Raw genomic sequence first — 27536 nt, 5'->3', positions numbered from 1 at the left:
TTTAACTTGATAATTTTTATTATCATTTGAGATAAGGTTTTACTCCATACCCAAGCTGGCCTCAGTCCTTTCCCTCCCAAGAGAGCCCAAGAGATTACAACCACAAGCCACCAGGCTAGTCACTTGTCACAGTTGTTTTATGGTCAGAGACTCTAGTTGGTATGATTCAAATTTTTCAAAAGTTTATAGCTTGCTTTATGGGTTACAAGTGTCAACTTTAGTGAGGTTTTAGAGTGGGCTTATGAAAAACTGATATTTTTTCCTCATTTTTTTATTTTTGTTTCTGGGTCTATTTTTATTGGTTATCTGTTAAGCATGGGGTGTTTTTTTTTGTTTTTTGTTTTCCTTTTGACCTTTAAGATACCTGGGACTGCAGGAAGCAGTGTTCAAATTCAGGTTTAGCAAATACTCTTCAGGTCAATGCTGACTTTCTGCCTTCTGGGCTTCTGGCCTCCATCCTGTCTTGCTGTCTTAGTTTCTTGCCAACTTGTAGACTTTTCTGGAATATATTTTAAACATTTCACCTTGTGTAGGGCATGGAGAAAGCCTTGAGCATGTGGGGTCCTGGGTGAATGTGTGAGCTGTTGTTAGGGGATCAGCCATATAGAGGACCCTAGCCATAGACCCAAGAGAAATGGCAAAGCATTCCCTTTTGGTCTATATGTGGATGTTGACAATTTGTGCAGAACATGTCTGCTGTGGCTTTCTCTCCTAAGACATTCAGGGCCTGAAGACTGCTCCCCTACAGAGCTGCTTCTACCAAGACAAGAACCTGTCTCCTTTATCCAGCGAAGACCATAGCCTCTGTCTTCTTGTTTATCTGTATGTAACAGCCTCGCCTCTTTGTTCTGCTGTATGCAATAACCCTGCCTCCATGTCCAGCTGTATAAGAAACGTGCTGAGCTTCTTGGGTGCTACAGTTTCTCCCACTGAGAGTCAAGATCACTCAGTACCAGATTTATATCTGTGTTTGTTTGTTTGTTTCATTCTCTTGCCACCAGAGGAAGGTCTGTCCCTGGAGTCATGCAGTGACTTTGTTTTTTTTTTTGTTTGTTTGTTTGTTTGTTTGTTTTTGTTTTGTTTTGTTTTTTGCTTTTATAAAGAGAGGTAGTCTGGACCCTTAGACAAGCATATTCCTAGAAAGATAAGTTCATCTTTATTGCCACCCAGTGTTTATGGATTGCTTGGTATGCCCAGAAGAAGAGCTAAGATTGTTACCTCTATGTGGCCTAAGAAAAAAAGAGTCATTGATTGGGGAAAGGCAGTAGAAGCCACCGAGAGGTGATGGAAACTGGTGGCTAAAAATACAGGTTGGAGAACATTCTCACTTACACTTGAAAGCCAATGCTGGTCTCTTCAGGACTGGAGAGTAAGTGGACACAGTGTTTACAGAACCCGTGAAATAGGTATATGGGAGGTGGGAATGGAGAAAGAAAGGCTAATTGGGACAGGAGTATAGTTGGACAGGAGAAAGAACTTCTAGAGTTTCAACTATGATTGGCATCAATTAATTGCATACTTAGAATTACTTATAGACAAGATTATGAGTGTTCCTAAGACAAAGAAACTAAACATAAGCCAGTTTTCTTAATTACCATTACACTTCTTACAAATGTGTTGAAATGTCATGCTATGTCACCTAAAAATTTACACTGTTGTGAGTCAGTAAGAAATAAAGTTTATCTTTACAAAACCAGCTTTTGGAGTCAGGAGTGCTGAGGATAGTTTTCAGCACCACTAACTACAAGCTGTGGGAACTGACTTGAGTCACTCTTGTCTCTGTCTAAGTTGAATATAATTACAAAAAGAGCTGGGCATACTGTGGCAGCGCAGGAAATCCGGGCTGTCATTTGACCCAGGGAACGTCAAAGCCAGGAACAGAAAAGCTGCTTTTCTAAGGTTTCATTCCCTACCTCACCCTGCCCTCAGAGCTGCCAGGCAGGAGGGCTTAGGAGCACTCCTCCTACCTCCAGAGAAAGCTCTCTTTCAGGATTTAAAGACACATTTTTCTCCTTCTTGACTTGGGTTCTTTGGTGCTTTTAGAGTTTGGGAAATAAAAGGCAGGAAGGAAACATCTTGCAGACAACTTCTGCTTTTCATCTCCCCAGCAGACTTCCCCAAGACAAGTGGTATGCCTGCTGGATTCTTGTAAAGAGGAGTGTGCAGGGAGAAATATGAAAGTTAATATTTTAAAAGTTATCACACTGCAGAAGGGCCAGCAGAAGCACACAGAACAGGAGAGGAAACTAGAGCAAAAGGGAGTGCTCCAGATGTGCTTCCAGGGAAGTCAGACTTTTTACTGAAGGCAAAAGACTGGCAAGGACAGATCTGCCCAAACCAGGCGGTTAGGATTACTGGCCAGAGGGATGGAAAGAAAGCTCTCTTGCCCTTCTGGATTTTCAGAGGGATGGAGAGATTTACTGCAACCAGGGAGAGGTCACATATTCAGTCGAAGAGGACGTGACATGTGGTTGTTGTGGCCATTCTGCAGAGAACTTTAGACAGTAGACATGCTGAGGTAGCATGTACGTGTGATGACAGTACTGGAATTGTGACTTCCCTAGGCTTCTGACAAAGATGACTAAATGTTTGGAAGTGCCAGTAGCTGGGATATGAGATTCTGGACTAGGGTCAAAGGGGAGTGTAAAGGGTGGACTAGAATCTGACATCATTGTGAAAGCCACCTGGCACATGCACAAAGATTTCTGAGGTGTTCAGCTGACGAGAGGAGAAAGGAGCTTCAGAGGAAATGGTGGTCAAGAGCGTTTCTGATGCAGGTCCTAAAAGGAGTCCATCATGTTTGGCTTCAAGAGGGGCCTTGGTGGTTTTAGCCTGGACAGTATCATGGGTGGAGGAGGGACAGGCTTTCTTGGGAGAAGCTTCATGCTGTTCAGGGTAGCTGGGTCTGGTAGTGCAGCCACTATGGGAAAGGCAGACAGCTTGACTAGGATTGTTGCCTAAGTTAGAAAGACGGAAGGTGGCAGAGGGCCATCTTTACAGATCTCACGGATCATTAAATCCTTCTAAGATTTATTGAGCTTAAATAGGAAAAGAATAAAGACAAATTAACCTCACATGGAAAATAGCTGATACACATTAGTGAGCTCCAGGTGTTTGATTGGGATGAGCCACACCTTTGTGGAAATTAAACCTAATTAAAAGTTTGAGGTGCTCTTTATGAGTGGTTTGTATGTATTTCGAAGTCCACTATTTAAAGTCACAAACTCACATATGGGGCACAGAGACGTTTATGAGCTCAATCACACGTAAGGGAGAATTTGTTGAAGATTGAATTGGAGACGACGCCCACCACTTTTGTTTTAAACTTTGTCAGGAACCAGGCTTTGACCCAGAAAACACCTTATGTAAATACTAGCTGAAATAACGTTCATGCTTACATTGAAAACTGTGGCATATTAATATTCAAAACACCCATTTTCTAGTATTTAAATCGAAGAACCACTGTAATAAGATATCACGCAAGACCTTAGCAACTGTCATTTTGGGTTTTTTGATACACTGACTTTTATTTATTTATTTTTAATGTTACCCAACAGTGATGAGTTCAGGTACTACCTAGAAACATTTTAATAATAGTTTAGCAAAGCATGCCATTCCACTTTTTAATTGTGAAGAACGTTACTTGGGCAAATGAGAAACAGACACCAGATAAACAGAGACAACTTTGCCAATAAATAAGAATATGCTGTTTCATGGCTTATAACAGGAGGCTGAAACAGAGGGAAATCCTGAAAGTACACGGAAAGATGTCTGTTCTTAAACAAAACATCAAGACAGCACGACCCTGCAGAGTCAAAACATCTTGAGCCAAACTACATTAGGGGCAACAAGGCCTTCTCTCTTTGAAATGGGGGAAGATACATCTAGACTAGAAGACAGATAATTAAGGGGAACGTTCCTGGTCGTGAAACTGGACTGTGGTAGGGTCAGAAGGTGAGGAGAGACTTGGGCAGTGAAGCAGATGGGAGTTGGGTGTGCCCAGGGGAAGTAGAGGGACAGTCAACAAATATTTAATTAGTTCCTACTGTGCCTCAGTAGTAGTGTAAATCAGGCAGCCACCAGAGAATGAGGAAAATACTAGAAACATGAACCAATCCTTCTGAGTAAGGTGTCAAACCCCAGAGGGGGCGGTGACAGAGGAAGGGCGGGTTGTCTGTCGCTTCCTGCATGATGAAACAAAGGAAGCTTGAGAATATTTCCCTCCTAAGGTAGGAGGTAATGAAACTATCCCCGAGAGAAACAGGAAAAGTCAAAATGGAGAATGAAAAGCTAGAAGACAAACAGTAACAGCGTGTTCTAGAGTCTAGGCTGCAAGCTATATTGGGCTCTCTTTGTGGGAATCACAGTGTGTAATACTCAAAGCGCCCCATCAGGAAGGTGTTGCTTGTTTCCAGTGATTGGAATTAGGGATTGAGGACTGGGTTCTTTGGGTTTAGTTGCACTTCCCCACAGCGGAATAAGATCCCTCGAAAGTTTCAACCTTGAAAATTTTTTCTCTCACTGATGTATCAGATAAAAAGCCACAGGGAAGTGAAAAATCCCAGTAGGCTTACATGTCTCTGTGGGGCCTTAGTTACTACTGAGACAACCTGGTTGAATTCCACGCGGTGGTACTTGGGCGGGAAAATGAAAGTTTTTCTGGGTCCCAGCATAGCCTTTGCCCACCACGCTTCACTGTTGCAAAGAAACTGCTGCGTCCAGGCCCATCCATCCATCCCGGAGAGTTTGTATAAATGCATGGCTCAGCCGCCCCGAGATTGTGTTTGTTCATGCTCCTGGTGCACACGAAGAAATTAACAAGCATTTAGAAGTGATGCCATGGGCTTCCACCTCTAATTCCATCGAAAGGACCGGCTGCAGAAAAACAAGACAAAAAGCAGCAGAAGCCGTTAACTCGCAGCCGCAGCTTAACGTTAACGTGTACTTTTAAGTAGGAGGTGTTATCACTGAGCTCCGAGGGTAAAAAAGGAAAGATTCGGGTTCCGCAGTGATCCCATGATGGTGCACTCGCGTTACGCGGGGATATAACGTTTTCACATCATTATGCAGGAGACCGTTTGCACTCTTGTGGGCAGCGGGGATCTGAAGCCCCGACCAGCGCTGCACGGTTGCCATGGGGACCGGAGGAAACTTTTTAAAGCGCTCTCCCGAGGCCCGCGCCGGCGTCGAGCCGCGCTCTCCCTGCGGGGGCCCAGGACTCGCGGCGCGCGGCCGGCGGGGGGGCGGAGCTCGCGTCACGTGGCCGGGGCGGGGCGGGGCGTGCGCGCAGTCTACCGCCAGCTCGGCCGCCGCCGCTGCCGCCGCCGCCGCCGCCGCGTCCCATTCATGAGGCCCGGCGGGCTCGGCTGTGGCCCGCGGCTCCGGAGGCGGCGGCCCCGCCCCCTGCTCGCTCGCTCCTTGCCGCAGCCCGCCCTAGCCGCACGACAGTCCGCGGAGTGAGAGCCGCGCGGGGTGCCGCAGGTAAGCGGGCTGGAGACAGCGCCGGGGGTTCCCGGGGGCCGCGTCCCCGCTCGCGGCCTCGCCTCGCGTGGGCCACGTAGCCGCGGCCGCGCCGCCTGAGGACGCGCGGGCGTCTGCGGAGACCCCCACGTCGACAGCGGTCCTCGGGGGGCCCGGAGCGGCGCGGCCGGGGACCGCAGCCCCGGGGCCTGGGGGAGGGGGCGCCGGCGCGCGGTCGCGGTCATCCCCCGGCCGGGGCTGGCGAGGTGCAGTTATTCCCTCAGGCCGTTGGCTTGCCCGCCGCCGCCTCCTGCAGGCCGTGGACCGGGTTCAGATGTGAGTAGCCTGCTGCCGGCGACCCCCGGGGCCCTGGAAAGTCCTGGTTGCTGTGGGAGCCGGAGCTCTACGGCCCAGTTTTGAGCTCCGCGGATCCACCCCGGCATAAGAAAATTATTTTCATTCAAATTTAGGATGGCGTTTCGGAGACATAATTATGCAGAACAAGACTAGGAAGATCGCCCTCGCTCTCAGAAAGTACTGGAACGCTGGATAGTTGGAGAGGCTCTGAGGGATTCCTGAACTAGCGGCCACACTTATTTTTAATGCATCTTTGAGACTTAAAAAGAAAATAATTAAAAATTGAAACTGAGTCTCTTGCTTGGCGCTGAAGCGCATTTGCCCAGCAGTAGGGCTGCTGGTTAAGCTGTTACTGAATCTCGCCTCACTAATTTAAAACGTTATGATAACACAAGTTCAATTCTGAAATCTATTTTTGGGATCATTTGCCAGTTCTTTTATGTGTTGATCTGACGTTGTTTTCACTGGCTTAATACTAAGAAGCGCGGCAGGTGATGCTGGACTGGGTTAGCAACACGGCCAGCCACCGGGTGTGGGCGGAGACAGGTGTTTTAGCCCTTGCTGGGCTGCTCTGCCCCGTGTGCCCTCTCACATTGCCTGTGGGTAGCCACCTACGGGGCTTCCTCCTGCCAGTTAAATGTGTTCTTGATTGTGTCTTATCGGACCCAAGGATCTTCATGTTTGAAGTAGTAACAGAATAGCGGTAGAATGCTAGAAATGAAACGGCTGGTTCTGCTTTCCCATTTGGCAAAATTGAGACTCAACAGAGAAGCTCTATACTTAGGGGGGCTCTGGAAATGGGAGCATTTGAAAACCCTTGAACGCCAAGTGCAGTTAAGCAGATAAAGGGATAAAGGTCGGGGCTTTGTTTCTTGAATTGCTGTATGCATGTTCTCAGCACTTAGCATTGTGCGTTTTGGTTTACTGCCTGGACTATCCCCTGAACTGGGCACAGAATCCCTGCAGGCAAGACTCCAGTAGCCGTTCATTACCAAGCACAGAGGCTGGCTTTTAGCAGAGCTTTGGTTGGGGCTTCTTGAATGAACGGAAGAAGCTGCAAGCAGTTTGTCCTTGTAGGTCACTGAGAGCCAGCGGATCTCGCTGAAATGAAATGATCAAATTTTCTTCAATGGTATGCCATGGGTGGATAATCTTGGTGCTGCCACAGGTCAGAGGTGGTCAGAGGTTAGGCTAGGTGAACATTACGGTGGACATTTTGTTGTGTTTAAATATTAATATTCGACTTAAATATAGTATGGGGTCACTGCAGCTATTTTCTGATGGTATGCATAATATACTTCAGCCATGGAACATGGAGCTGGAATCATTCTTGCTGGGAGGTACACTGGGCTGCCTCCCTTAGGTGAAGCAGCCTGTGGGCAAGTTTTTAAGTCTAAGTAAAGTCTTTGTGTCTTTTCATTGAAACCCTCTGTCTGACCCCAGGGCCTGTCACTTTGTTTAGGGGTAAGGCTGTAGGCTTTGTACCTGCTCTGTTGGTTGGTAGGCAGTGTTGCAGGAGTTTATTTGGAACTTTGCTTTAGCTGTGTCTGATTCCCTTCATTGCTAAGTAAGTTAATACTTTTGGCTTAGGTACAGGGTCCTAGGACCTATCATCTTCATGGCAAAATAGCTTGTGGGTTTGTAGTCAGGGCTCGCGGTTGGTTGAATTCTGTGTAAATTATGTCTCATTAAACATTGGAATAGCTGGAAGATACACCCTAGAGTGATAACACTGTGGTGATGTCTTGATAATAAAGTTTATATGTTTTTGAGACAGTCTCATATAGATAGTTCAGAATTAACTATGCATTGTGTGCCACCATAATTGATTTAGGAGGTTCTGAGAGTTGAATTCAGGGCTTTGTGCATGCTAGGCAAGTACTCTCCCAACTGAGCTATATCCTAAGCCCCCTGTAATAACGTGTTTGAATACATTTTCTTACTCACTTTGCTAACAGTTACCCAATTTGGGGATCTACCTCCCCTACCATGTCATAGGTGAATGTGTGCACCTGTGTCCATGTAAACAAAGAAGGGAGCCAGGTGTCCTCCTCTCTCCCCTTATACCGTATTCTTCTGGGACAGGTCTCTTCCTGAACCTAGAGGTCATATACTTAGTTACTCTGCTAAGCCTGCAAATCTGACTCCAGCTGCCCAGTCCTAGGGTAAAGGGCATGTGAGAAACTAGTGGTGCTGGAATTTGAACCCAGGTCTTCATGGTTGTACAGCAAAGTTTTTTAGCAAGTGATTGATCTCTTCAGCCACAGCAGTGTATTTAATAATGAAACACTTCACATTTTTTGGTCCTATATTTTTTAGAATGAATATATGAGGAAACATCACTCATTCTCTGGGCCACATGAAATCAGTAGGGATCTCTAACTATCAGTAGCAACCCGTATGGTGGGATGGCCACACTACTACCACCCTGTCCATTCTAGTTCTTTCTCACCTCCCCCTGTTGTTTATGGCAGGAAGCTTGAGTTGATGATCTCCTACTGTTGTTACATTCTGGAAGGAGATAAGAGGAAGGAAGAAGAGAGGTTGCCCCAGTTGTAATCCCAGCACTTTGGAATCCAGAGGCAGAAGGAGCTCACCAGTTCCATGATTAGCTAACCTGGGGTACAGAGTGAGACTTATCTCAAAACCAAGTGAAAATAAAACCAAACAAACAACAAAACAAAACCCAAGAATGTGTTAGGAGACTTTGCTGCGTTTTAAGATCTGTGCCCTGGGATGTGACTTAGAACAGCGTGAACACTTGTAGTTTGATTCACTGACTGCAGTTGAGTCTTGTTACATTTACTGATTTGTGAACCTGTATGTGTGTACTTCTGGAGCCAGTGTTCGTCCTCCACGTGGGTTCCAGGACTCAACCTCAGGTTGCCAGGCTTGCTGGCAAGTGCTGCTGAGACCTCTCACAGGCTTGAGAGTCCTTTGCCCCGAAAGCCTCTGGATATTAACATTCAGTGATTTTTTTTTTTTAAACTGGTAAATTTAGATAGCTGTTAGTGATGAAATAAGAAAAGAAGGTAGAACCCTAACTTGTATATTGTGTCAAAAACGGTCACCTCCACCTCACCTCCGTGCAAACCAAGGCCAGGTGTCTGATGATAGTTTGAGAATTCTTCCGAATTATTAGGGTCACGGTTGAGGAAGGTGGTGTGGTGGGGAAAGCCTCTCTGGGAACCTGAGCTTTTCAAAAGCTGTTACAGGACAGCACTTTTTCTTACTCTTGGAGCTTAGAATTTGTAATTGGTTGCTTTTCCTTACATGTAGCGACACACACTTTGAATAGGAGCTGCTGTCCAGTGTAAGTTTTGTATCTTTGGTGTATAGACAGCAGCTTCCAGAAGAGCAGACCTAGTGGGGGGTGGCAGCAGTGGATTGCTGTCTCACCCAGCCTTTATCCAGTTTCTCAGAGGGCTCTCACTTCTCTATTAACTTTTTTTTTTTTTTTTTTTTTTTTTTGGTTTTTCGAGACAGGGTTTCTCTGTGTAGTCCTGGCTGTCCTGGAACTCACTCTGTAGACCAGGCTGGCCTCGAACTCAGAAATCCGCCTGCCTCTGCCTCCCAAGTGCTGGGATTAAAGGCGTGCACCACCACCGCCCAGCCTCTATTAACTTTTTTAGCTGTAACTGAACACTAAATTAAATGCCACTTGACTATCTCGTTTCATATCTTCAGTTGCTTCTTGTATTCCCTCCATGTATTCCTGAGTCGTGTATGCATTGTCTCAACTCTTCATTTTATCAGCCAGAAATATGAAATGTTAAGTGTTGGTTTATAAACCCTAAGTTGTCTTCAACTCTTGTCTCTCCTGCTCTAGAATATGCAGTGATCCATTCTTAGTTTTCATCCTTGTTCTCCGAGTTTTTGGCTTTTTTCTCCTCAGACAATAATACCCCCACCTCCCTGCATCTTGATTAACTTCTGCCTTAGGCATCAACCCCCTCACAAGTGGCAACATGCTACTTTGTGTCCTGTGCTGCTTGGGGATTTCTCTGGAATCAGCTTTGGAGTCCTTGTTAGTAATTATCAGGGTGAATAACTTAGTTTTCTTAAACTTTCTGACGTTCTATGTAGGCAGAGCCCCTTTGATTTTTCTTTAGTGTAGGTGATGAACTGAAGGGAGATGTAACCTTGAATTCAAGTCCTGGGGAAAGTTAGTCCTTGGGGATGCAGGGAAGTCTAGTGAGAAAGTAGGACTTGAGGATTGGTGGCAAGTTGGGCTGACACCTGTGGAATAGTTGTAGCGAGGTAGGATCTGTCAACTGCTCATGCTTCTTCTGTGGGGAGAGGAGACCTCAGAGCAGATGTGCACGGGAGTGCTAGTGGGGACAGAGGCCCTGCGGAGACCTGTGAGCTCATTGCCTTGGGGTGTGCTTTAAGGTTTGGAGTGTTTTCTCATTAGTTTTAGAGTTAATAGTTGAAATTTAAGTAGCATTTAGTGGGGCTTAATGAGATCAGAGTTGTAAAGTTTAGGAAACATGATGAGAAACAAGTATTTCAATGAGAAGATTCTAGATTTGATCTTCATGGTTACATCATTCTTTTATCAGATAAAGAGGAGGAGGAAGTACAGGCAGGAAAAACATCCTCCAGAAGTGCCAAGATTGGTCCAGGAAGAGAAGGTAGGTATACGGTATCAAGTAACTTCTTTAGTTGCTGGTTGAACTTTTGCTTTCATATTCTGAAATGTAATGGAAGGGATAGGTGACACAAGAATTTTTATTTAAACACCTATTTTTAAATCTGTATAGTACAGTGGCTTCTTTTTTGAAGACATTGGGCCCCTGGCCTTCCTACTTCACCCCCAAGGGCTTTACCATGCCTGACTAAAAAAATTTAAATAAAAAATTACTAAATTTTAAACAGAAAGCTCATTGGTTAGGACTGAAATAGAACAGTGTTATCTGATGATTTGGTTATGTGGTGTTTGGAACTGTTACCCACTATGTCTGTAGTTAATATGAATTCAAAGCTTGGATTGGTGTTGCTTGGATTGTGCTGTGATATTGTCCCCAGTGGTTGAGTCTGTAAACTTGTGGTCTTTAGGAAAGGAAGTGCTTCTCTGAGGAGAGACTTTAAGTCAGGAATGTCTGGGTTTCATGAGGCATCTGTGGAAAAACCCTTTTTAAAGTGATGTACTTGTCCTTATTTTCCTCTTTAAACATACCAAAACATCTGTCCACATACTAAATTTCCTTAAACTGCCTTCCTATTGTTTTTGGTGGGTAAGAAGCACCAATCTGACAGCTGTAGCAGTCAATTAAATGTAAAGAATGACTTAAAAAAGAGAAACTGTGATTTACAAAGTGTCCTGGACAAATGCCTAATAGAAAGGTTGATTTTCAGTTGTAAGGCTTTCTAATGGCTCATGGTTTGCCTAGTAAAGTAGCCTACCTAACCAGCGTGATGTGAAAGGTCAACCTTCAGAATCTGAGGCTTCAGTATGGTCTATGCACTCAGCTTAGTCTATCATGTGGTGTGATGCCTACTGGACTCACCTAAGGATGTGTCTCAGCTTTATAAAAGCTTGTTATTGCTACTATGGTCACTTGATTGACACCTTCTTTGAGCAAGCATGTGCTGAGAGATTTACACTATGTCGTAAGAGTCACAATAATACTGCTAGGTAGAGATAATGGCCCTGTTTTCTATGTGAGAATTCTGAAGCTAAGAGATGAAGGGAAGGCCAGACAATTCCCCATGGCCAATAGCCACCCTCCCTTGCCCCTTAGGCCTTCCTGCCCAAGGATTTACAGTTTATATGCATTTACTTGACATCCGTAAATCAACTATAGGAATCTGTTTTTACTTGCATTTGATAGAATAAAGAAACTATTCTTAATGCCAGCATTTATAAACTGGTAATAGAGTGCACCTGCTGTGGAGCCTTGGGTTTCTCTGAAGCATTTATATGTACAAGGCCAATTGAAGCAGGGAGAGAAAAGTATCTGGGAAAATAATGGCATTGAAGAGCTCACCGTTGCCTGTCAGGTGCCTGTTCTGGGATGAGTTGGGCATTGTCCACCTGATGTTCCCTGCATACCTATCACTAGGCTGAGACTGGGTCAGAAGAAATAGTTAAAGACTTTTTCAGATATGGAAGGTGGTTCTGTGTCAGTCTTGGGAAGGAGGAAAAATGGTTGTTGGACTGTTTGATAACATGCTTGTTTGTCAGTAGCCACTGTGCTGCTGCCTTGAAGGATTTCCTTCAGTAATTTTGACTGTTGTGACATGAGAGCATACACCAGATCCCCTCAGTATAGTGCTGAAGGGGAGCATTGACTGTCTGCATTGGATGCAGGAGGACCTGTCACTGTCTGGGTTCAGAGTCTGGCTTCCATCACATCAGTACCCAGCTGAGACCTCAGTACAGCAGACGGATCATGTTTGTCCTTCAGGGCTTTCCTCACAGTGTCAGTTGACTCACTCAGTACCTACATGTGCAGATAAGGTCCCTGTGATGGGACCTTTTACTTTATGTAATAGAATAAATGAATGGCTAGGAATCTTTCATTAAAAGACATATATTTAGGACCACAAATACACTTAAAATGTATTAGCATATATTTCTCATGATACTTTTTGTACGTGGTTGACTGGGTTGTCTCTTGTTGGAGACCTGCATGCCTGTCTGCATGGCTATGTCTGATGTTAGATGAGGGTGTGTGTTAAAGCATACCTACCTGGAAGTCAGGAGCCAGGCTTTGAGCTGAGGGCGAGTCACAGGGCAAAGGGAAACCTGAAAGTAACTTGTAGTGCTATTGGGGAAGTAAATTAGCCATCTTACATGTAAAGCAGCGTTTTCTAAACTGAGGCATTGAGGGCTAGGAGTGGGCTTCAGCTTAGATAACGGAAAATGAGAGCCGACCAAGCGTCTTGGAGAGAGCTCCTGTATTTATATTTTTAGTGTGCACATGCTTAGTTCAAGGATTTTTAAAAATAAATTTCAATGAAACCTTTTTGTGTGCTTGCATAGATTTTCTTCCTGACTCTTACCTTCTTTGTGACAATATGAGCAGTCTTGTTGCTGAGAGTTGATGAAGTTAGGAATGAATACTTTTGTGTAAACTCTAATTTGTGTTAATAAAAATTGTGAAGCATTTGAAATAATCTATCCTGTGCATGGAAAAATACTGGTAATACTGTGTGACAGTCTTAATTGTCAAGTTGATACAGCCCAGGAATTAACCTGGGAAGAACACCTCAGTGAAGGGTTGTGTGTATTGGTTTGGCCTGTGGGCGCAGCTGTGTGGTTGTCTGGATTACTTTAACTGATGTGGGAAGACACAACCTGAAAGTGGACTTCGAAGTTCCCTGGTTGGGGGCTGTGGACTGTGGAAAAGTGATTAATTTGCCTGGGATAACTTCTCAGTGTAACTAATATTTATCTAATATTTAACTAGTATAAGCAACTTTCACTGCTTGTGTTTCATAGCTAAATGTGTTCAGAATTAAGCATGTGCAGTGATTTTACTTTTTCCTACACATTTTGTTTTCTTTGTAATGAACAGTAGTGTGCTGACTTTCATTTCTGAACATCAGTCATGACTCCAGGCTCACATTACCTGACTGTCAGCGTCCAGTCCTGAATATCAGTCATCTCTCCTCTGTCGGGTCCCTGTCCCGATTCTTTGCTCATTTTCCTGCTGATTTGGAATTGTTACCTTTGAGGCATTTACTTTTCTTTTCTTTTAGCCAGGATCACTGCTTGATCCTAAACAGAATATGTAGAACCAGTCAGGAAGTGAAGCTTTCCATCCTCCACCCTGGTGCTTCATGACTTGGTTGCTCTTGGTCCTGCTGCTCCCTGTTGCAGTCACCCAGTGTGTGAACCTACCTTTGACAGCTTGTTCTTGCAGCTCCGTCTGAGTAGGGTAGCAGACTTTCTCTTGGAAGCTAGGGGATATGTTTTGAGATCCAAAGGCAGAAGAAGTCGGAGATATTTGGAAAAAGAAGTGAAAGTGTATCAGGGATTGCTATCAACAAAGCAAAGGGGTGACTCGATGCTTATTTGTGCTTTAAAAAAATTATGGTGTTTCCAACTATCATGGAAGATCCTCTTCTCCCTACAGTGGTCATTAAATGATGATGATGCCGTGTCTAGAGCTCCAAACATCTAGATTTCATCATGGCACACTGTGGGATGACTGCTCTGTGGGTAGGCATTATGATGCTGTCTCAAAGGGGACTGCTGTAGTTTTGACATCACTAGTGTTCCTTTGCGTTTAAGTTAGGTTTAGAGAAATACAAGCCTCCAAAAGTGAAATGTACATAGGCATGAAGTGTTGCCACGGACATCTGCTATGCAGAAGTTGGCAATTAGCTTTGGCGTTAATAGCAGGTACAGAGATTTAATGGGGGTACAAAGAAGGTCTTTGGGAGAACCAAGTAATACTTGGTGTAGGGGCATTGTTCTTTTGGGGATAAATATGTGTGTAGGGAAATGCTGCCCTAGGGTATGAGGCAGTATCAGTACTTTCTGCATCTTCTCTGCCTATTGAAAATGGAGTATTAGTAGCCCATTACAGATGACATGTGACATTATTAATGTAAGCCTCATCTATATACCAAATTACTTATAGTTTTAGTAGTTTTTAGTATTACCCTTTATTATATATGTAGTGTAAGGAAACTGTTGGTTCTACTAACGAAAATGTAGCTATGAAGGAGGATGATTAAGAACACAACCAAAGATACAAAGACCGGTGTGCGTGTAACCTAGTGCCTTGGCAATGTCAGGCAAGCACGCTCCAGAGTGACACATTTAGCCCGTCCTTTGCTCATGCTATCAGCAATATATACATTTCAATTTTTCTGTCATACTGGAAAACACCTCTCCCAGTAAATTATTCTTTTAACATTAGAGGTGTAGAGTATTTTTCACCCTTCAAGGTAGATTAAGGTTTTACAAATAGTTTAACAAGTTATTCATTGTAATATCTGATGATGAATCATACATATAAGAGAAATGAACTAATTTTTTGGTTTATGAGTATTGTGACTATTGAAAGAACCCCTTTAGGAGTTAGATGGCTCGTGTTCCCTGCCCCTTTCAGAGCCACGTTGGGTTCCTAGTATATTCATGACAGATGGTTTACAGGTGCCTGTAACTCCAGCTGGAGAGGAATTCAGTGCCTCTGGCCTCCACAAGTACCTGTTAAAAATAATAAAAATAAATAAGAAAGAATTCATAAGAAAGAGGAACTGATAATGTGCTAGGTGATGATATGTTGATTTATCTGGGCCTTGAGAGGTGACTCACACAGAGCTTTCATGTTAGATAGATTGTGCAGAGAAGTGAGTGTAATTAGAGAAGAACGTGGTGAGGAGGTGCTCCCACCTGCCTGAGCACAGGCCTGGGAGAGCTCAGGGTGTTAGCTTCACCTGCACAGCTGGTTCATAAGCTGTAGGCTCTTCAGACCCATTTCAGTCCTGCCTGTTTGTAGCTGAACTGTGAACAATGAACTGAAGAGTGGGATTCAGTTGGTTGAGCTCATTAGAAAGGGAAAAATGATTTGCAAAGCTAAAAAGACTCGAAGAACTGTTGATGGCAGTGAGAATTTAGATGAAGTCATTTGTGTGTTTTCCTGTGTCCCTCTCTAAATAGTGAGCTCCTGCATTGCAGGGACCCTACCCTACAGTTACAGTTAAGCACAGACTGTGTATGGGTTAGTTCTTTGTCTTCTAGTAGTTTCTGGGTGCCACCTCATGGAGTCCTGACTACAGTCCTACCTGAAAGGTGTTCCTGCCCCATGGTTCTACAGAGGTGCCCTAATGAAGCTCAGGCCAAGCTGAAACTAAGATGGGTTATGTGTTGCAGATCCATAGCAAGTGAGAGAGCCATGACCTTAGCCCCGTCTTACCTCCCTGCTGGCCTACTGCCAACATTTCTAAGCCCTAGCAGATCAGTTATAAATAAGGTAAATACCATTCATGTAACTTGGTGGTTCTTGTGTTGCACATGAGGGCATACAGCTGTAAACCCAGCACTGGATAGAAAGAATGTCATGAGTTTGAGGCCAGCCTTCGTAGGCTACCTAGTGAATTCTGTCAAGGCTGAAACATGAAAGCCTGTCTCAGACCTAATCAACCATCAAAACAAACAGAACTAATTAAATACACAAATGAAGAATGATGCTGATTACCACCTAGCGGCAGGTTTGCTGCTAGAAGACTAAAAAGTAATCAGAATTTTTTGGTTTTTTTTGTTTTTGTTACAGTTTAGGAGAGGGTACTGCTGACATCTAGTGGCTGGAGGCCAGGGATGCTGAATGTCTTTTTATTCCCAAAGAATTATCTGACCCCAAGTGAAGTATGCTAAGACTGGAAAACCCAGACTTAAAAATATATTAAAAGTTAGAAAGCCAATCAGCATTCCTGTGACCTGGCCACTCACCCCCACCAACCCCACCCCCATTGCTCTGCTGTTCTCCAGCTGTTTCTTTGTGCTGCTCAGGACCTGCAGGACACCACATGAGGCAATCTCACTGATGCTAACCGCCAATTCTCTTGAGCAAATTGATTCTATGTTTAAAAACTTAGAAGTCTGCAAAGAGAAAAAGCCAGCTTTATGTTTCGGATGTTCTAATGTTACAGTCCCTTCTCAAGTATGGGGAGCAGAGTTAGAGGCAATGGCTTGGTTCCTGGCCTGTGAGAGGAAATAATTGGTTAGTGAATATTATATTTCCATATCCACATCTTTAAGGGATAGGTTTGCATGTGTGTACATCCTGTGCATATGTGTGTGTGTGTATATATATATATATATATATATATATATATATATATATGTAAAGCCAGACTGAGCACATGTGGTGACTATTCTTGGCTGACAACCTTGACTACATCTGGAATTAACTAAAACCCAAGCAGTTGGGTGTAGCAGTGAGGGATGTTTTTTCTTAATGAACTCATCTGAAGTGGTCAGACCCACTTTTAATCTTGATCATCTTAGGTAGGAAGACCTATCTATAATCCAGACCTTTGGAGGTGAGAACATCCACTTTTAATCTGGGCCACACCTTCTGCTGGCAGTCTCTATAAAGGACTTGGAAGAAGGAAGCTTGCTCTTTCTACCTGCCTTCAATGGCATTAGAGCCTGCTTCTCTGAAATTCTGGCATATACTAAAGACCAGCTGAGACATCCAGCCTTGTGGACTGAGCAGCTACTGGATTCTTAGACCTTTTGTTGGTAAATAGCCTTTGTTGTATTACCTGGAGCACAACCTGTAAGCCATTGTAACAAATCTCCTTTCTATGCATACATAGATTTATTTTATACATTTTGATCCTTTAGAAACTGATAAAGCATATTTTAACTACTTTGAGGAATAATTGAAAAATTTTCTATACCTGCATGTTCTTGTTTCACAAATAGTAGTTAACTTAGAATCAGAAGTTCTTGGGCTGGGGCAGTGACTCAGTGAGAAAAATGTTTATTCTGCAAGCATAGCAGCACCTGAGTTTGAATCTCTAGACCCCACGTACAGTTAGACACATTAGCAATTGTCTGAATCCAGTGCTTCTATGGCAACATGGGAGTCAGAGACAGGAGAATTGCTCCTGTCCCCATTAACTGGTCCACGTAGCCGCTGACAACAGAGACTCTGTGACAAACAAGGTGGAAGGCAGGGACCAAAGATTGTCCTCCGACCTCCATAATTACACACATGACTGTGCGAGTGCACAGGTAGCACACAGTCCTCCGACCTCCATAATTACACACATGACTGTGCGAGTGCACAGGTAGCACACAGTCCTCCGACCTCCATAATTACACACATGACTGTGCGAGTGCACAGGTAGCACACAGTCCTCCGACCTCCATAATTACACACGTGACTGTGCGAGTGCACAGGTAGCACACAGTCCTCCGACCTCCATAATTACACACGTGACTGTGCGAGTGCACAGGTAGCACACATACCCCCATCCATCCTTAGAATCTGTGTAGAAGTCGAAGAGGGGCCCTAGGAAAGTTTTGGCCACACGACATTGTAGTTGTGTGAGTATACACATAATGCTGCATGTCAGCTAGCACACGGGAGAGAAGGTATGTTCTAGCGCTTGGTTAGACTTTGAAAAATGGGATTGGTATAAACTACCATTTAACTCTAGTCTCCTAGGCTACCTAATAGATTCTTAGAAGCCTGGTCTAAGGGCTGCAGTGTGTAATTGCTCTTCCAGAGGACAGAGGTTGATTTCCGTAGTGGGGTAGGGGTGAGAGTTCACAGCTACCTGTAACTCTAGCTCCACATGGATCTAATGACCTCTTCTGGCCTTTACAGGCACCCATATCTGGCTCTCTCTCTCTCTCTCTCTCTCTCTCTCTCACACACACACACACACACACACACACACACACACACACACACACATACACACACTTTTTTTAAAGCCTAGTTTACAAATTTGGTATCCAAAGTGGATTTGTATGGTATAGTGTATCATTTTCTGCGTTTTGGTTTTTGAGACATGGTTTTGCTATGTAGTTCTGGCTGTCTTGGAACTCACTCTGTAGACCAGGCTGACCTAGAACTCACAGAGATCTACCTGTTGCTGCCTGCCTGGTGCTGGACCACCACACCTGGCCAGTGTGTTTTGACTAGAGGAAGAAATTGTGTTTAAGTACAAAGCAAAGGTTGTACTGTGGACGCACCGTGATGCTAGTAAATGTTTAGCTGTAGGAAGTGCTCAGATGTTTTCTGCTCAGTGAGGTTTAATGGTTAGGAAACTTGGGTTTTTTACAGTGTCAATTTTTTTATATATATTTTTAAGCTTGAAAGGATGCATAGCAATTACCCAGAAGTTCATTTTGTAAGCAAGGAACCTTAAGGCTAATGGATTCAGTGACTGGTTCAAATGGCCTAATACAATGGCAATTGTGTAGGATATAGGTGATACTTTCTTTGAGACTCAGGTTGGCCTTGCACAGCCTCCTGAGTGCTGGGATTACTGGGGTATGCCGCTATGCAGAACCATGAGGATGATACTTCCAGTCAAGAACTAATACATTCTTTTTGTTGTTTGGAGACAGGTTGTGTGTGGTGGTTTGATGACAGTGGCCTCCCATAGGCTCATGTATTTGAATGCTTGGTCCGTAGTTCCTGGAACTGTTTGGGAAGGATTAGAAAAGGTGGTAACCTTTTTGGAGGAGATGTGTCACTTGAGGTGAGTTTTGGGATTTCAAAAGCTCATGCAATTCCCAGTTTCTCTTTATTTACTTTGTCCTTGTGGATCAGATGTAAGCTCTCAGCCTGTGCTCCAGCACCCACCCTACCTGCCTGCCTCCACCCTTCCCACCATGATGGTATGGACTCACCTGAAACTGCAAGCAGGCTTACAATTAAATACTTTTTAAAAAATAAGTTAAAAATAAGTTGCTCATGATATCTTTTCACAGCAATAGAAGTAACTAAGAGAAAATATAGCCAAGAACTAAGATAGTGTTTTTGTTTTGAAACAAAGTCTCATTTGGCTTCACCTTGTATCTGACCTCAGCCCAGTGCTGGGATTATAGGTGTACTCCACTGTGCCTTGTCCGTGATTGATCTCAATTCTGGGTCATATTAACTCGTCACTAGAGCCTTTCCCTCCTGGGTCTCAGCTTTAGCTCAAGATGAGCCGGCAGGCTCCGTGATGTTGCTTGACGTTCAGTTATCGTTTGCACTTGCCGTCCTCCCTGCCTCAAGTGTGAACTTTAGTGGTGGTGATTACATGAAAGATGCTTTGCAGCCTTTTTTTTTTTTTTTTTTTTTTTCAGCTTTGCTTAAGTTTCTAAAACATTTCCCTGACCCAACAGAAGCTCAGTTAAGCAGTAGCTCCTTAGTCCCCTGTCCTAATGTAGTCTGTACTGACCTTTCATTTCCCTTTGGTGCCCGGGCTAGTTCTCAGCACCTGGCTCTCCAGGACTGCAGACCTGTGTATCTACACCCAGCTATAGTCTTGACTTATTAATGTGCCTTTTCTAGTTTTTGTTTTGTTTTTGTTTTTACTGAAATCATACAGTGCCCTTTTATGTCTGCCTTGTTTTTTGTGTTTTTTTTTTCAGCATGCTTCAGGGGCTGGCTATATTTGCAGCATATATCAGAACCTCATTTGTTTTTATAGCTAAAGAATATACATCTTTTTATATATTCTACATTTCCCTCCATCTACTAATGGAGCGTTGTGGGTTTTCCAGCCAACTCATTCTGTATTATGAGCAAAGCTTCCATGAACAATTGTACTTACACAAGGATCTGTTTGCGTGTCTCTTCAGTCTTTTGTGTATATGCCTGATATGGAACGGCAGGGTTTGATAATCATTCACTGTTTAGCTTTCTGAAGAACTGCCATGCTATTTCCACAATGGCGTCACCATTTTTCATTCCATTAAGAGTGCATAGAATTTTTCTACCCTGCTGGTACTTGTCACTCAAAAAGTTATGGTAGTTGTAGTGGGCAGTGACATGATAGGTCACTGTGGTTTGACTTGTATTTCACTGATGAATCGTCTCATCTCCTTATTGGCTGTTGGTATACCTTCTTATTTCCTTTAGTTTTTTTCAGGGGAGGACATTCATGCATGCAGGTCAGAGGACAACTTTGTGGAGTTAGTTCTTTTTACTTCTGTTTGGTTCTGGGAATCAAACTCTAGTTGTTAGTTTTGCACTACAAGCTTCCTAACTTGCTGAGCCATAAATTAATTGTCCTTTTGATGACTTGTAATTCTTTATATATTCTGGATATTAAACGCTCAACAAAGATGATTTATAAATATTTTCTTATATTCCTAGGTTGTCTTTTCATAATGCCCGTTGATATAAAATATGCTTTCGGTTTTAAAAAGAGCACTGTCTGCACATTTTATTCATGTTCATTCATGTCATTTGCAAAGATGTTTTAGCAGGAGAGGCCAGAAGAGGGCATCAGATCTTCCCAGAACTGAAGCTGCTGCATTTGTGAGCTGCCATGTGGGTGTTAGAAACCAAGTCTGGCTCTCTGAAGAGCTCTTAGCTCTTAGCCACTGACCCATTATTCCAGCTCCTCTGGCATCTTGTTGAATCTCTTATTTTGTAATCTGTGAGGGAAAGGAGTAAGCAGATATATCTTTATCCAAATTCTAAGGATCAGAGATGAGTACATACGAAGGACTAAGAGATTTGACTTTTCAACCTGAGAGTCCAGTTCACCAGCAACTCTAACTGCTGTGTGGTGTCGGTCTGCCCCAAAGGAGCATCATCCCATGTGGGGATCACAGGACCCCATGTTCTTTTGCTTTAAACGGAAAATCTACTCCTGTGGCTTAGCTCACCCAAGGACTTCAACCAATAATCCAAATTGAAAATCCATTGATGGTCTGAGTAGAAATACTGAGTGATTGATGCATTCTCAGTGTACTTATTATTTGCCAAGTTTGTGTGCTGAACACAGAATTATACAGTATTAGCTATTAAACTGGATCCTGGAGAAATCTGCCTGGTTCCCTGGAGAGCTGGCATGCTGAAGGCACTCATAGGTCCACCCACAACAGGTGTCACTGTAATGTACAAGTATGTGGTAGAGAGGTGGGAGACAGAAGCAGAAAGAGAGGCAGAACTGAAGACTCGGGGTGGTAGGGAACAGCCTGATGTGAGTAGCTTACACTGTCACTTAAGGCCATGGTGAAGTCCAGCCTGTGCTGCCTCTGAGGGTCTTGTCTGTGTCTGTTCCCATGCAGCAACAGGGGTCTGTGTCAATATCTGTGCCCCATGTTACCACCAAAGGCCATGTGAAAGCTCTTGTCTGGGCTGCCCTGGGACCATGTAGATGTCCAATGGCTGCCCAGGGTTGGCCCACCCCTCACTGGCTACATCACTTGAGAGAGCTGGCCATGCCCCTCACCAGCTGCAGCACTCTGGAGAGAGCCCTTCCCCCCCCCCCCCCCCCCCCCCCCCCCCCATGTAGAACTGGCCAGCACAAGTAGAGCTGGGCCTGGTAGCAGGGCCAAGGATGAGCCAGCTCCAAGGCTCTGGAGCACCAGAGAGCTGGCCCCAACACTCCTCTGCTGTGAGGTGCTGTGGGTGCAGGAGAGATGCTCTCTTCTCTACTCCTCACCCCCTATGGCAGCAGGAGAGCAGGCCCTGCACCTCCCCTGTGCAGCACAGGGAGCTGACCCTGGTGATGGAGTTGCAAGTGAGCAGGACCCAAGAACATGAGAACGGGGAGCTAGCTCCAACTGCAGCAAGTGGGTGAACTGGCTGGGACAGTGCTGGAGAGCTAGCACTAGTAGTGTGGGTTCAAGAGAGCCGATGTGCTGACCAGCTCACATGCCACCCAGGCCCAGACCCAGGGCTGTGAGCTGGCCCACCCCTACATCTAGCCCAAGGGCCAGTCCTGCAGGTCCAGAGCTGCTGCAGGGTCTCCATGAAACAGGACAACAACTGTATCCAAGAGGAGTCTGGGTGAGGATTCAGTATTGTTAGTGTAGCAGAAGCCAGAGGCCCCAAGCCTGACCATGATTCATTTCAGTGAACAGTTGCAAGTAAAGCTGTTTGAGCAAAACGCTGTGACACACTGCATCTCCAGGGCAAGATGGGTTGTTTGTTTGCTTTTTGTTTCTTTTTTGTGGGCAGGTTGCAAGGGCAGAGGGCAGATACAAAGAGACAGGGAGATGAGTGGGATTGGGGTGCGTGATATAAAATAAGCAAAAAAAAAAAAAAATCAATAAAAAGTTTTTAAGAGAAAAGAGGAAAAAGAAAGGAAGAGAAAAAAACCGAGGAAAAGCCCCATACCTAGTCGTCCCGTGTCCTTGATAATGAAGAAGCAGCACTGGTGGGGTCTGAGTCTCTGGACATCATTTCAATTTTGTTTCTTGAAGCTAGATGCAAACTTGAATCTTAGAGTCTTCCTGTTCCTCCTTTCCTTTCCATCACCAGTCTTATTTTATAGCACAGGCTATCTTGAACTTGCTGTGTAGCCCAGGTTCTCCTCACTCCTGAATCAGCCTCTTGAGTGCTGGGGTTGGGGGCATACATTCTGACCCCTACTTTTCAAAGTCACAAAAGAGTCAACATAGTGGCATTTCCCTATAGTCTCAAGACTTAGGAGGCTGAGATGGTAGTATTGCTTGAGTCCAGCCCAGGCAAAATAGGGAGATGTGCTCCTGATGGTCAAGGTGGCCAGATAGTTTTTTTTAAAAAAAAAAAATACTATGCAAAAGTAAAAAGATTTTTCTCAGGATTCAACCATTTGTATAAAAAATAAAACAAAACAAACAAAAAGCCTCATTTAACCCAGGCGGGCTTTGCTAACTCCCAAGTACTTGAGAGTGATGTTGGACTTTCTGACTGAGTATGGAGACTACAGACATGCACTGTCAAACTGCTTTATTTGACTGCTTGCTAGGGACTGAACCCAGGGCTTCCTGAAGGCTAGGTACGTGCTCCTTCTAAACTGTGCTGCCTCCAAAGTCCTCAGGATTTATTTTTATCCTTAACCTGGACAGAAGAGGTTGCTTCTTTTCTTTGAAAATTATGGGGCTGATTGGAAATGGTTGCCTGTGATTTTTACCGTGTGTTGGACAGACAGGATGGACAGGAAGCGGCCTTCGGAGGAGTCGTAGGTGGCGACCTAGGTGTTCACATACATAAGCTAAACTCTGATGGGTTCAAGGTACATGCCCCTGTGCAGGCAGGACATTTTGTGAGTTATTCTTCAAAACAGTGACATAATTCTGAGGTGGGCAGGAAGCCCAGTGGCTAGTGTGTTGTGTAAGAGGCTTTAGGAGTGAACCTTGCCCGTGGAGTTGGTTACAGCTCTCACTGCTCTGCGGAGTTTCCACACTCTTCACTTGTTGAGCCTTCGCCTCTGAGTCTGTCCACTGCTTCCCCTCCCCTAGTACATTCTCTCTGGGTCTCAACTCGGCAAATGAAACAAACAAACCACAGAAAGTGTCGCCTTCAGTGTGTGACCTCTAGTTAGCTGCTTGATGTCTTTCTGGGCCTTAGCTTCCTCACATTTAAAATAGATGCTCCTTCTCTTTCCGTGTCCGTCCACCCTCCTGCTTAGCTCTGCCTTTTCTGACTTCTCTTTATATGTTTTCTTACCCACATTTTATTTCCTCTACCTCTGACTTCTCATCTTAGGTCATCTCTCCTTAATCCCCTCTTTGTTTTTCTCACATTCTTCTCTCATGTCTCCCTCGTCTCAGAGTGAAGTTTTATGACTCCTATCTGATGCCAGGGGCCTGCTGCTACTGCAGATCATGGAGGAAGAGACTAGAATTTTTGTCCATGGCTAGCATTTCAGCCGCCAGAACTCTTAGTTCCCCAGTGAAGGTAGAGACTTGTATATGTGATGTGTAACTAAGTGGCAAGTGCATGTGGTTGCTTTGTTAATGTCTCTGACAGCAGCTGGGAAAGTGACTTGAATATAATTGGCTGTCACACAAGCTCTAGGCTCAGCGAGAGACCCTGTCTCAAAGAAATAAGGAAGAGCAGAGTAATACAGCAGGAGACCAAACTTACTCTGTCCTTTGAACGTGTGCACATCTAAGCATGGGCACCTGTACCATACTTTGACACACAAGATGTAGAAAAAATCCACAAAAATCAATTAATATATTTAATTCAGAATATAGGCTATCATTTCAACACACATATACATCACAATTTCTTCACTTTCTTTTTTTCATACTAAACTTTCCAAATCAAGTGGCAGTTTTCACTCATCTTATTAAGAGCACTTAGTACTAGCCTGCTTGCAGATTTAATAGGCATATATGGCTGGAGGCCATTTGTAATAAACTCCAGAGTCTTAGAAAATGATTTGGATGACTTAGATAAAATGTTTTAATTTAAAAATCAAGTATATATGTGTGTCTCACCTATGTCTATTATGTATTTTAGGGTTCTAGAAAAGTTTGAGGTTACTGTGTAGACATTCTGAGAGCTGGCAAGTAAACACCAAGAACTAAATGTTGCTTTGTCACACTCGTGAACTAATCCAGTTTTGTCACTTATAGAGTGCTGAGCCAGGCTATCTCCCAGATTTGTGAGAAGTGCTAGTATATAATGAAGTAAAAATATTTAGTAGTTAGACTATAGGAACACAGTGATGAGGTCTAAGCATATGAGAAGCTTTCCCCTCACATGACTACAGGTTTTTTTACCCTCTGTGTATAGCTGTTTTTATTTCTATATATGAAGATGTTATTGGCTTAAGGAATCATTAACTCAATCCCTGTTCTGTGTGATGGAAACTCTAGTTGACCATCTTGTGATTGGGCAGGACTTGGTACCTATCAGTGTAAACACATGGTGCAGCCTGCCCCATGCCCCTGCTTATCATCTGTGGAGAGACGGGGCTGAGGTATTTTGAGCAAATCTCATTGGTAAAGTGGTGTGTGCATTGCTTTTTTTTTTTTTTAAGACCTGCTTGCTTTCAGTTTTAACCATGTCCCTTTCTGCGGCAGTTAGCACTTGGTTGTTCACAGAATAACTTTCCATTTGCTGGTGCTTTACCTCTGTAGAGTCATGCTTGATAGGTTTCTTCAGTTTTAAGATGTTTTACCTAGAAGATAACAGTGAAGATGAGAGGAGGGTTCAGGAAAACTCATTGAGTAAAACTACAAGTGTTTACCGTGGCAAGGCCCCTCCTGGTATTCTGGTGAGTTCCAGTCACCCATGTCTCTCTCTCTCTCTTTGCTTGAGGCTCAGTCTGGGTAGCACTGAGCAGGGACAGCACCTTCTAAATGAAAGTGGTGAATGCCTCTTGTTTGGAAAATGTATTGTTGTGGTAAGTTTCTAATTTTTAAAATGTTACATAGAAGAAAAATATTTGGCTGCCTGCTCTCCCTCCTTGCCTTTATACTATCCTTGTTCTGTTTGTTATTATTTAATAACTTTATGTCTAGAAAAAAGTGTGTTTGCTCTAAACTGAGAACTTGTCTACAACTAGATTTCAAAGTAATGTGCTGAACTCTGGTCTTGCATCTCATTGTGTTAGTTGAGGGGGTAGAAGTCACTTAAGTTTTATGGTTTTTATTGTCCTGGCCAAATATTTTGTAAGGCTAAGCAAGTATTTTGAAACTGGCATTTTGTTTGGATATGTGATATAAAAGAATGACTGTAGGCTGTCCCTTTTATAACTATAAACAAACAAAAAATATGCCTGAAATATGTGTTGGGGGTGCATTTGAACTTTTTAATCTAGTTTTTTCTTGCTGCAAGGTACAACGTCAAACATGGCTTCTAAGTTTGAGTTCTAGAAGTCTGTTAAGGAAACAAAGTCAGATGATGTAAAGATAATAGCATTTAATTCTGCTGATGGAACCTTAAAAAAACAATGTGTGTGGATACTTGTTAATTTAATTACATTGGCTGTTGTTCTGTGTGAGGGTCTTGATGTGTTGCTCATGCTTTGTCTATAGGTTAGCCTTGAACTTACTATCCCCCTGCCTCAGCACTCCTGAGTGTTAGGATAACAGTCCTGTGCCACTAGGGCTGGCCTACATGCTCATTTTAAAGTAAGGCAGAGGCTAAATAACTACATTCAGATATCTGAAACTCCAAAAGAAAGTACTGATGTTGTTGTATCTTCTCATTAAGTTAGTTACCTTGGTTACCTTTTTGTAAAAGCAAATTAGGTTGCATATTTTTATGAAAACCAGCATCTAGTCAACAAAATAAAAACAAAATTATTTCTGAAATCTGTTAACCTATTGATTTTAATTTTAAATGTGTAAGAGTACTTATGTTGCCTTAGAAGTTTTGCCATATTCTGTCTGACATTTGCTTCTGGGTCTGAGATCACCGGTGTCCACATGTTGGGAGCCGGGGAGCCGACTTTAGTAGAAAGCGGCTAGATCACCTTTGCAGCCATCTGGAACCATATACCCTGATGAAAGACTTGGTTGTCAAAAGCCTGTAACAGCTGAAGCACACTCTGATAAATATCTTGTTTATCCCACATAGCTTGTTTTGCTGTTTAGTGACCTCAGCTGTATGGTGCACGTGGTAAAGTGTTTTCACCTGTGTTCTCCTGCTTGTGTATATAAATACCTCAGAATTCCCTTCAATAGAAGAGACTTGATCACACCCTGTCTTGTCTCCATTCTTCGAGTCTCCTGCCCCTGCAGCCCCACACTCTCTCTTGACCAGAGCACTTAGCTCAACCAAATCGTTGAGGCAGAGTAAAGGCCACAACATCCACATACAGACTTTTCACTTACTGGTAGCATCATTAGTTGAATATAAATATAAGTCATAAGCTTCTGTGGGAGGCAATTTTATTTTGAAGTCTATCGTAATATAAAGGGTATGTTCATATGCATTCATGCACCTTAGTCTTAAAGGTCAGAGGAAAAGATATGGACATACTTATTTCCCTATGGAATATTTCTAAAGTCCACTTAGTAGCACTGCATACAAACTAGACTGCACATTGCAAGAGAATTTCTTTGATGTCTTGCTACTAATGTTTTTCAAGGGAAGTCAAAGACACTTGCTTAGACTGCATTTTGTTAACAGTTTTCTCTTATATCATTGATGTGCTGTGAGTCACCTCCCCACCCTGAGAGACTTTTCTGAATGGCTAGTGGCTGGCATACTAGATTTGATATCTGCTCAGTATGCTATAATAATTATCTAGGAGTCTGACTTTCGAACGAACATGGGTGTGTGCAGTAAAGAGTCCTGGCTTTTAGACTAACCAGAGCTCTACGTGTTGAATCAGGTAGACAGACA

General features: G+C 43.6%; 1 protein-coding gene, 1 long non-coding RNA gene and 1 other non-coding gene across 7 annotated transcripts in view; 1 reads left to right on the top strand and 2 right to left on the bottom strand.

Annotated features, from left to right (window-relative positions):
* Positions 1–3497: 3497 nt before the first annotated feature.
* Positions 3498–5163, bottom strand: LOC143435348 (uncharacterized). The gene is made up of 2 exons (XR_013105574.1): positions 4946–5163; positions 3498–4796 (listed from the first exon to the last, which is right to left on the bottom strand). It is a non-coding gene; the product is annotated as an uncharacterized LOC143435348 (long non-coding RNA).
* Positions 3635–3765, bottom strand: LOC117693917 (small nucleolar RNA SNORA24). Its single transcript, XR_004604503.1, has one exon. It is a non-coding gene; the product is annotated as a small nucleolar RNA SNORA24 (small nucleolar RNA).
* Positions 5164–5329: 166 nt separating the features above from the next.
* Positions 5330–27536, top strand: part of Lpin2 (lipin 2) — a 63998-nt gene continuing 41791 nt past the window's right edge. The window contains exons 1-3 of one of the 5 annotated variants that reach the window (XM_076917417.1): positions 5330–5481; positions 10380–10451; positions 18866–18999. Coding sequence is in view for 1 of the 5 variants with exons in the window: in XM_076917414.1 (XP_076773529.1) it covers positions 25354–25458 (105 nt within the window). In the remaining 4 variants the exon portion in view is untranslated. The other 4 variants (XM_076917416.1, XM_034483624.2, XM_076917414.1 and 1 more) reach the window with 4 other exon arrangements.

The sequence above is a fragment of the Arvicanthis niloticus genome, chromosome 21, assembly GCF_011762505.2.
Source record: "Arvicanthis niloticus isolate mArvNil1 chromosome 21, mArvNil1.pat.X, whole genome shotgun sequence".
In the NCBI taxonomy this organism is placed as follows: domain Eukaryota; kingdom Metazoa; phylum Chordata; class Mammalia; order Rodentia; family Muridae; genus Arvicanthis; species Arvicanthis niloticus.
Note: the sequence above shows the minus strand (reverse complement) of the source record. Positions and strands in the feature narration are given on the sequence as shown.